Consider the following 10238-nt stretch of genomic DNA (forward strand, 5'->3'; position numbering starts at 1 on the left):
AGGGGCGGGGGTGTGCAGCTAAGCTGGGGAGCAGGGAGGCTCCTTTATTCCCTTGGGGGGTAAGGAGGAGGAGGAAGAAGAAGCCGCTTCTTCCTCCTGGATGGTGTGGGAGGGGGGTGGAGAGGGGTATAGAACGGGGGGGGGGGCGTTGCTTGCCCTGGGAGAGGGCAGGATGGGGCTGGAGGGAGCTGAATTCCTCCTCTTGGCCCTGGGAGTGCACCTGGGAGCGTCCCACCCCCTCCCCTCCTGTGGGACAGGGGCCCTGGGGGGAGGGAGGTGTCGCCAGACCCTTGGGAACTCCCTGGGGCTGGGCCTTTGCTGCAGAGCAGCGACAAAGCATGGTGGGCCAAATCCTGGCTTCTCCCTTATTCATTATTCATGTGCCAGCCGATGGGAGGGAGGTGGGGAGGGCTGAGCACCACACCGACGTAAGAGCATGGAAGGGCGATCATGCCTGTTTGTTCTTTCCCTGGCCTCGCTGGCTTCCCTTGACCTGCTCTCACAGGGCAGGAGGGAGAACGTCTGTTTCCCAGCTCCTTTTGAGCCATGTTTCCCAACCCTCTTGCTGTCTCTGATGTTTATTTTCTTGGTTGGTCGCTGTGCGGCCTCCTCTCCTTTCCCACTGGGTGTCAGAATGAGATAGATGAGCTGAGGACTGAGATGGATGAGATGAGGGACAGTTTCTCCGAGGAGGACGCTTGTCAGCTTCAGGAAATGCGCCACGAATTGGAGAGAGCCAACAAGAACTGCCGGATCCTACAGTACCGGCTACGTAAGGCTGAACGCAAGCGGCTCCGCTATGCTCAGACCGGGGAGATTGATGGAGAGCTCCTGCGGAGCATGGAGCAGGACCTCAAGGTACAGAAGGCTCTCACATTAGCGACTGCTGGTGGGGTTGAAGATGGGGAGGAGAACTGCTTCACTGAGGCAAATGCCTGTTCCCAAATGAGCCTTGACTCAGACATTTTTCTCAATGCTATTTTGAAACATGCACCCTTGAGAGCAATATGGGACCACAGGATAGCCAAGGCCAGATTTATACTTTTCGGTCTTCAGCAGTATTTTATAGGGCTCTGGGATCAACTTTTACTCTTTACTTAATCCCATTTTTATTGAACTTAGTGGAAGTTTGAGTGAGAAGTGTTTAAGATGTGTGTAAGGCTGACAGGATATGGCCCTTTGTTTGTCATTGCAAGAAAACAAACCAAAACACTCTGCTCCAGGTCCTGAAACCCCACTGAATAGTCCCATTGACTGCTGTGAGAATATTATAACATTCAGTCCAGCTTCAATGGAACTATTCGCGTAAGTTATTCATAGGGCAAAAAACTGGCTCTACTGAAATCAATGGGGAAAAAAAAACCCTTGTCTATAGTGGAGCCAAGATTTCGCCCATAGATCCTAGGACAGAAGGAACCATTATGATCATTTAGTCTGCCTTCCTTCATTGTATAGGCCATAGAATGTTACCAGGCAATTTCTGCATATGACCGATAACTTCTGCCTGAACTATAACAGATGTTTTAGAAAGACTTTCAGATCTGATTTATAGACTTCAGACAATGGAAAATCTAACACACTCAATATGGAAGTTCATTGCTGTAAAAATGGTGTTTTATAATCTTCATTTGTCTAGGTTCAGCTTTCATCCACTAATTCTTGTTCTTCTCTCATAACTCTTATCTCTACACAAAGACCGTGGTCAAGTCACCTCTTAACCTCCTTTGTTAGAAGCTAAATAGAATAAGCATCTTTAGTCACACACAGTTAGGGTGTTTTCCACATGTAGGTTATTTATAGGGCTCTTTTCTGAACCCCTTCCAGCTTGTACAGTATCCTTGTTACTGTTCCTTGTTAAAATGTGGACACCAGAATGAGGTATGGCATTCCCATAAGTTTTCTCCACTGATGCCATGTAATGCCATACTAACATCTTTCTACTTCTATTTATTATTTGCATTCTTATCAAGGATTGCATTTTCTGCCTTGCCCATCTCATTCCATGAGGGGTAGACGTGGTCAGGAATATTTGCCAAAACATTTTTTTCCAAACCAAACTTTTTTTTGGACAGAAACATAATGATTTGATGCAGCTTTCTCAGGTGTACGAGAAAGCTTATGGAAAAATATTTAAGAGTCAGCCTCACACCTGAGAACAAGCAGGTGGTTAAAGTGCTCAGCCGGCATGTAGGAAGCTGATGTTCAAGTTCCTGCTCTACCCACTTGAAAAAGGAACTTGGATCTGGGTCTCTTGCATCCCAAGTGAATATTCTAAGTCTGGGCTAGAGTCACTCTTTTTTTTTCAGCTCTTCCATGTTTTATTAATTACTAAATATTCACTGGGCCTGATAGAAAGAACTGCTTCTGTAGCCCAGTAATTAGGGTACCAACCGAAATTATGGTAGAACTCTGTTCAGGTTCCTGGTTTGAATTAGGTACAGCAATCATCCAATCCTAGATTTCCCACATCCCATATGAATGTTCTAACCATCAGACTATTGCATATTCTGATGTGTAAGGGTCTCTTTCTTATTTTCTTCCTGAAAAATTTCTAAAAGCTTTGGCTTTATTTTGCATCAAAATGGAAGCAAATGCCAAAACCTTGACCTTTTTTTTACTAGTCCTCCATATGCCCTCTAAATTCATGATGCCCTCTCAGTGACATTGCTTTCCAAAATAAAGCTGTCCATCCTACAAGGGTAACTCATATTTTTGTTTCCCTGATGTATAGTATTGCATTTACCTGTATTAAAATGTATGTTGTTCAAGGAAGCCCAATTTACCTAGTGATCCAGATAGCTCTCTAGTGTTCACCTGTCATTATTATTTGTCATTATATCAATGTTGCTGTTATGTACAAACTTCACCAATAATCTTTTTACTTTGTCTTTGATATTTCTGATGAAGACTTTGGATAATGGAGGGTTAAACAGTTACTTCTGGGACCTCACTACAAATGACCCTTTAGAAATGAGGATTCCCCATTCACAATTGCTTTTTGAGATAGCCTGTTTTGAATCCACTGTGCTGCTTTGGTTTTTGTATAACATTACTTTTGATCAGATTATTTTGTGGGGCCTTATGCTCCACAAATGCCTTATTGAAGTCTACATGAGTCAAAGTGTTTACCCTTGCCAATCAAACTTTTACTCTCCCCCAAAATTTTTATCAAATGGCATCTAGTGTAAGGAACCTAGGCCTTATCCTTCTGTCAGGACCAGAAAGCAGAGTAACAAAGAGCCAGTTACACTAGCTCATTGGTAGCTGAGGAATCTCTGGTGTTGGTGAAATGTCCAGCTGAGCAAAGCAAGTCAGGATCTGCCCCTGTGATTTGATATCTCACAGTCCCTTTTCATAGGATACACTTGGAATTCAACTAGCATGGTTTCTTCATCTCCATCCTCTGGGCAGTATGAATGTGTCTTGTGTGTGTGCATGGTGGCAAGGTTATTGATTGATTGTGTTCTAGCATACAGCAGTTGTATTGGTACACTCACTCATGGTTGTGTTTCCTGTCAAGAGAGTGAGTCACTAGCTGCTGCTACTGCTGCTGCTTTCTGATGGAGAAGATTCTTTTTGATTACCTGCTAGCCAATGTTTTGTTTTCCTTTAAAGATGCAGTAAATTAAAAAGCATATTTTGAAATTGTTAGTAATATTGTCTTGTTCATAAAAGATAGATCTCTGATCTCAGGCTAAGTACTGCAAACACCAAGAAGGGATTAACTATGTTTTTCCATTCTTAAAGAAAGCCACAAGTCCAACCTTTTAAAATGACTCTCATGATACCAAAATCATCATGATAGTCATTGTTGATGTTTACCTCAATATTTTAGATTCATAGACATTAGGGCCAGAAGGGACCTTGGAAGATCATCAAGTCGCAGGAAGTCAGCAGGGGTCATAGGATCCCAGCAAGAAAGACATTCAAATGTCTCTTGAAGGCATTTAAAGTAGGTGCTTGAACCACCTCTGGCAGAAGTCTATTCCAAACATTGGGGGCTCAGACAGTAAAAAAGTTCTTCTTTATGTCTAGCCTGAAATGGTCATGGAGGGAGCTTGTGACCGTTCGATCTTGTCATCCCTTGGGGCGCTCTGGTGAAAAGGCGTTCCCCCAGATCCTGATATATGTGTTATTCTAGTTTTATTAGTGCCATTAAGTTACAGTGCAGTGACATGAGAGGCAAAGCTAATGCTGAAGTGGGAAAAAGGATTATGTCCTCTATTTCTTTAAACCCTGCTCCTGTGACAGCGCATTTCAAAATGTAACACAAAAATGCTGAGTCATTGCTTCACTTTAAAAAATTATATTGTGTTTTGGTGAATAACACAGGTTCTTGGTCAAAGACATCTGTGATTTATCCTATTTTTCTTTTTTATTAATGTTATTAGAAATAAAGATGGAATTTTAATTTACTTTGATTGTGAATGGGGAGGAAAGCAAGAAATTGTTCCCCCTACTTTTGGTCCCATATGATGCCCAGACAGCATCGGGCTAGAGAGAACATGGACTCTTCACTTAGCTAGCACTCCCATAGATAATAAATGCTTAACAGGATCGTACTCGGGTGCAGTCAGAGGGGAAGTGGTAGAGCAGCAGGAGTAGGGAGAACTGGCTATGTTTGAAAGCGTGCACAATCTGTACTGTCTCCAAGGGTGATGAAGCTGATGCTCTGCTTTTTGCTTTGAGTAGCCCCAAGGTGTCATACAGATATAGGTTCTGATGCAACTCTCATTGAAGACAGTGGAAAGAATCCTCTTTCATAGTGAAAGTTAGTGAAAGATAGACAGAATTCCCGGTCATCTGATTTCCTTCTGAATACTGTCCTCTATGCATTCCCTTAACACGTTTTCTACTAAACAAGAGACAGAATCAGTGCCCAAGTGGTTAGAATTAGTGTAATAACTTCTCGCCTTGTTTTTCTTTTTACTTACAATTCCATTTAGGTTGCAAAGGATGTTTCAGTAAGACTTCATCATGAATTAGAAAATGTGGAAGAAAAGCGTACTATAACAGAAGATGAAAATGAAAAGTTAAGACAGCAGCTTATAGAAGTTGAGATTGCCAAGCAGGCTCTACAGAATGAACTGGAAAAAATGAAAGAGGTTAGTTAGTACTGTAATTTTACTGTTGATACTTCAAAGTATGTGAAAGATAATTTATGCCAACCTGAAATTCTGACACTGTCATTCCTGAAATAATGTCTATTTCATATAGCAGCTACAGTCAAAGAGGAACTTTGAGTGCTCAAATATGGAAGAACAAATCCTAAAAATACTAGAGTAAGGCACCTTGGTTTGGGGAAGTTGTAAACAAATTGGAAAAAATAAAATGCTTTTTAAATATCTCTTAAAAGGCACCTTTACACATGCTCTGGGGTGGGGGAGGGGGTGCATTTTGATTAGAGTGGTTCTTGGGAGCCTCTCTAAGTAAAACACCTATAGCATCTTGTGTATTCAGCACCCTGAGCTCCAAAATGGTGATAAGGGCACTTTAACTAAAGTTCATTTGACAAGCTTTAGTTAAAGCGCCCCTGCCACCATTTTGAAATGCAGGGGTGCTAACTGAATGCATGCAATGCCGAGGCTGTCAGAGCATTCTTATTAGTGACTGAATGAATCAAGCCTGCTCCAATGCATTCTAATTAGAACATGTTGGAGCAGACATGTGTATAGGTGCCCATAGAAAGACTGACTGTAACCTTGCTTTTCTCTGAAGCTCTGGTGATATAAAGCTGCTGTGGCTGAGGGTCTGAGGGATTCTGCCTGTGCATGACAGATGCAGGAATAATGCTTATGGGAGATCTAGGCATATGAATTTGCTGAATGGTGTTCCTTATACCTGCTTTTATAAGAAGCAGCACATGTTCCTTTAGCAAATGCTGCCAGACACTCGCTAGCCTGCAGTGGAGGAAGGTTTTGGCTGTGTTCCCATTCCAGATAGTCCCATCCGCTTTGAATTTGGAATGAAATGTTCAATCTATATAATGCCTGAGTCTCATGTAAGATGCTGAAGCAAGGAAAATGCTCTCTTCATCCTCTTCCTCAGGCCCTAGCTGCAAATGCACCCAGAATTTTGCTACTAAAGTAAATAGACATGTGCAACAGCAGTACCTCATGCAGTAGGTGGCAAGATAACAAGCCATATGTTAACAGGAAAAGGAGTGATTTAAAAATGAATGTTCTAAACAGATTTGGGGAATAACTCACCCCTCCAGTACATCTGTTCAGGGAATGCCTCTGATTGCCATTATAGAAATACTTCCCAGCAGGAAGTCCAGGTTCTAACTTGATATTGTTTAAGACTGAAGAAATGCATTTCAGTTGATAAAGTCAGGAAGAAAGCTATATGGTAAGTTATATTACTTTTAGATTTTTTTTGTTATAATTTAGCAGTGGTGCTTTGTAAACAATCCCTGTATGTTTTTTCACAGATATTGATATGTAAAACTCTCAGTAGAGGATAGAATGGTGTCCACTGCCACCTTACTACAAGCTTCTTTTTGCTGCTTTTCCATCTAGTAGCAGGTCTGCAAAGTACATGAAATTCTGACCTGCTCCAGCTTCTACCTCCTCTTCTATTTCCTTCTTTTCTGTTTTCATCCTGGTTTTCACTATAAAACATCACTACTTTGAACTGCCAAAATAATTGGCTCACATGTGATTCTTTTCTGGTTACTCTTGCTGGGCTCAACTCCCCTCCAAACCTGTCCCTGTTCCATTCCATTTTCAATCTGGTCTGGTGTTTAGGGAAGATAACCCAGATAATTCTCTTCCTCCTGCCCAGTACTGCAGGTTGTGCCAACAATGAGCTTCTGCCTCATGGCTTGTTTCTTCTTGGGCTGTGAATTATCAAGTATAATATCAATTTGCTATCTCACATCCTTTATCAGCAAGCTACATCCTGTACATGTAGGAGAGTGAACTTAATGATAGGCCTTTATCACCTCTGCTGTCTGTCATCTCCTTCTGCTAACTTCTGAGTCTATTTTATACAGTTCCAGCCACCATCACTGAGCAGTGGTTTGCTCCTTTTATCTTCACTTCTCTCCTAACTTGAGCATCTGATGCTTCCGGTCTTTGCTCCTGATCCGGCAGAAAGATCCTTGGATTCTAGGAAGAAGGAAAAAGACACTCTGTGGTTTGGCTTTTCTTGATACTGTTATCTGAGCTGAAGCTGACTCATGATACCTTCAGTCAAAATGATTGAACTAGGGCAGAGTAGAAAACTAGTAGTAGGAATGGGGTAGACATTGGACATCAGATGCTGAACTTGAGAGGCAATGTTGGACTGTATCCTGAAGTAGAATAGAGAATTGTGCTCTATCAGAGCCTGAGTAGATGAGTATTATCAAGCTAAGGTGAGACCTTAGGAAGAAGAAAACTGCACCTCTTGGACCAGATTGCTGTCTCTCATGAATCAGGCACCTGAGGTAAAAGATGCTGGTTGTGGCTAGGACTGTCATCACAGAAAGCTGAAGGTGGTTGGGAAGAGGCAATGCATACACACAGAGAGAAGCAAAGTGTACGCTAAGATCATATGCTATTACTGTGATAATATGTGATCATTTTGCCAACAGCTGGAAAAGCAATGAAGGGAACTTGCGACAGAGTATGGCTTTCCCTTCTTACAAACTCGGAAGTTCAGTATGTGTGAACCTATTATGACATCTTCTTAAACCCATCTGCAATATAATACAATTTACCTACAGCAAATCTTGGTTTGCTGCCTTTCACAGATTCAGATGTTGATAGACATTTCATGAGTCTTAAATGACATCCTCAGACTGTCATAATGGTAGCTTGCTGTTTGTTTGTGAAAATCATTTCTCTTCTGTGAGTCCTTCTTTTGCTTGGCAGCACTTTCTCACTTCAGTAGTCTCATCAAAATCGGTGGGGTTTCGTAAATAAGTAAGTTCTGCTCAGTGTGAGTAAGGTTTGCAGAATCAAGTTCCTAAAATCTGATTCCCATCTCAGTTATTCCAGCTTTCATCACAGCCTTAGTCACCAGTCAATTCAGTTACCTTGATCATCCCAGAGTAATTATGAACAGAATGGGACTGATTTGAGTATTTTAAAATGAGATGTTTTATACATTTGCCTTAAAAATACAGAATTCTAAATTCTTGTCCTGGCAGGTAATAGAAAACCTGTATTTTCTTTAAAATTAACATATTGGTGACTTCTGTTGGAAATTTCTTTTCCTTGTAAAACAATGTACAGCTAAGAGTGATCTGCCAAAAGATGTGTAAGAGGATGTTGGAGGAAGAAGGAACATGACATGCTCTTGAGCATGCTTTAATCTCCAACTAGAACAGAACTGAATCCTGTAATGAAATCCTCATCATGAAGATGTTAGAACTGTGAGGTTACTGTTAAAGAAAATGTAAGATCCAAAATTCAAGAATGGATTTAGTGTGCATATGATCAGGGAAACATAAGAATTGCCATTTACTAGGTCAGACCATAGGTCCATCTTGCCCAGTATCCTGTGTCACACAATGGCAGAAAATAGATGCTGAAAAGCAACGTGAACAGGTATGACCAGGATTTTTTCCACTGTTCCTCTTTTACTTACAGCCACCAGCATTTAGGAGTTTATGCAGAGATGGATTTGAGCTCTTTACTGGAAACTTTTACTCATACTGACGTGGCAGTACATGCACATGCACATAAACACATAGCAGCTGATTCCTATTTCACTTGGATATCTTGAAAAATCAAAGGAACGGTGGTGTATTGTCAGATGAGTGAAAATTAATGTTTCTAATGGCAGAACCAACCTGCAGTCTGTTGAGGATCAGAATTTAGGGAACTCTTCTGCGCCATAGCATATAAGTATTTTTATACCAATTGTTGCACCTGCAGTCTGATGATGCCCTGTTTAATGTACTCTGAAAGTATTTTGCTTAACAATCTTATTCCCTCACATCTCCAGATGGAATCAGGCCAGTTAAGCTTTAGTGTACTTTGCATATTTTTCATGTGCACTGTGCAGTACCAGCCTTTGTATGTAACAACTTATGCTTAATTGCTTGTGTGAATGTAGTCAGTCTTGATACTAATTATTATTAATAATGATATTTATTTTTATTGCACTGTGTATCCACTGCTAGAACTATGCATTCTGTTATTGCTTTGGTTATTGTTATTAATTCTTCAACACCTTTGTAAGATTTTTTTAACCATTTTATTTCATCTTTACCTATGCAACTTAATGATAAATTTCTATTAAAGGCCACTGACCAAGTTCAGCAAAATATTATCCATATTTAAAACATAAAAAGATAGAAAAATAAGTGAAGAGTAATAATTAATTATTTAGGACTAGATTTTGTTCAGCCCTTATGTTACTTCTTAGGGTGATAGTAGGAAGGAAAGGTTCTCTTACTTGTACAGCTACAAAAAAGCCAAATACTATTACAATCTAGCAGCCAAGGGTATATGGGAGCCATTTACTAGATGCTTCCTTTTGGGAGAAATGAGTAGGTAAGAAATAAGCTAATAGCTGTGTGTGTGTGGAGTATGATAAACCTCATGCAGGGTTTCAGAAATCACTCCCTCCATACAAAGATGGAGCCTTGGGAAACATTGTGACTTCCTTAATGTAGTGCCTCCTGGTGAGGGATGCAGTCATGGGCCACTTTCTGTTCAGTGTTCAAACATTTTAAGTGTGAAGCAGCATGGTCCACTGAGTATGGTACTGGACTAGCAGTTTTAAAAAAATTGGGTTCTGTTCCCACCTTTTTTCACTGACCCACTCTTTGACCGTAGCCAAGTCATTTTACCTCTCTGTTTTCTGTTTCCTTCTCCCTTGTTTTTTTCGGTTTTTTTAATCAGAATGTCTGTGGGACTGAGACTATCTCATATTATGGGTTTGAAGATTGCCAAGTGCAATAGAACAATGATCTCAGTTGGGCTCTTTAGGTGCTAGAGTAATGGAAGTAATACTTTATCCCCTAATACTTAACATGTATCTTGTGCTTTACATGTTAAAATATATAGATTTATTTAAACACAAACCTATTAATCAAAATGTGCAAAATTGGATTAAATTATGTTTTTGGTAACTATAGAGAGTTCTATAGTTAACGCTACCCAAGATTAAAAGACCCTGTTTTCAATCAATTATTATTTTCCAAGGATGATAGTTTGGGCTGAAATGTTTCACGTTGAGTATCTGTTTCAGGCTTAATTTTTGTTGTTGAAAGAGTCAGTAACAATGACAGATTTCAGAAT

At 40.5% G+C, this 10238-nt stretch overlaps 1 protein-coding gene across 2 annotated transcripts in view; it reads left to right on the forward strand.

The window, feature by feature from the left end:
- The first annotated feature begins 639 nt into the window (after positions 1-639).
- The window catches only part of SOGA3 (SOGA family member 3), a 52887-nt gene continuing 43288 nt past the window's right edge, over positions 640-10238 (forward strand). Inside the window, exons 1-2 of one of the 2 annotated variants that reach the window (XM_025211359.1) lie at positions 640-858; positions 4947-5105. In XM_025211359.1, coding sequence (XP_025067144.1) covers positions 661-858; positions 4947-5105 — 357 coding nt within the window. In that variant the 5' untranslated portion in view covers positions 640-660. The remainder of the gene's footprint in view (positions 859-4946; positions 5106-10238) is intronic. The other variant, XM_025211358.1, reaches the window with a different exon arrangement.

This window comes from Alligator sinensis, unplaced genomic scaffold (genome assembly GCF_000455745.1).
Source record: "Alligator sinensis unplaced genomic scaffold, ASM45574v1 scaffold96_1, whole genome shotgun sequence".
NCBI classification, from domain to species: Eukaryota; Metazoa; Chordata; order Crocodylia; family Alligatoridae; genus Alligator; species Alligator sinensis.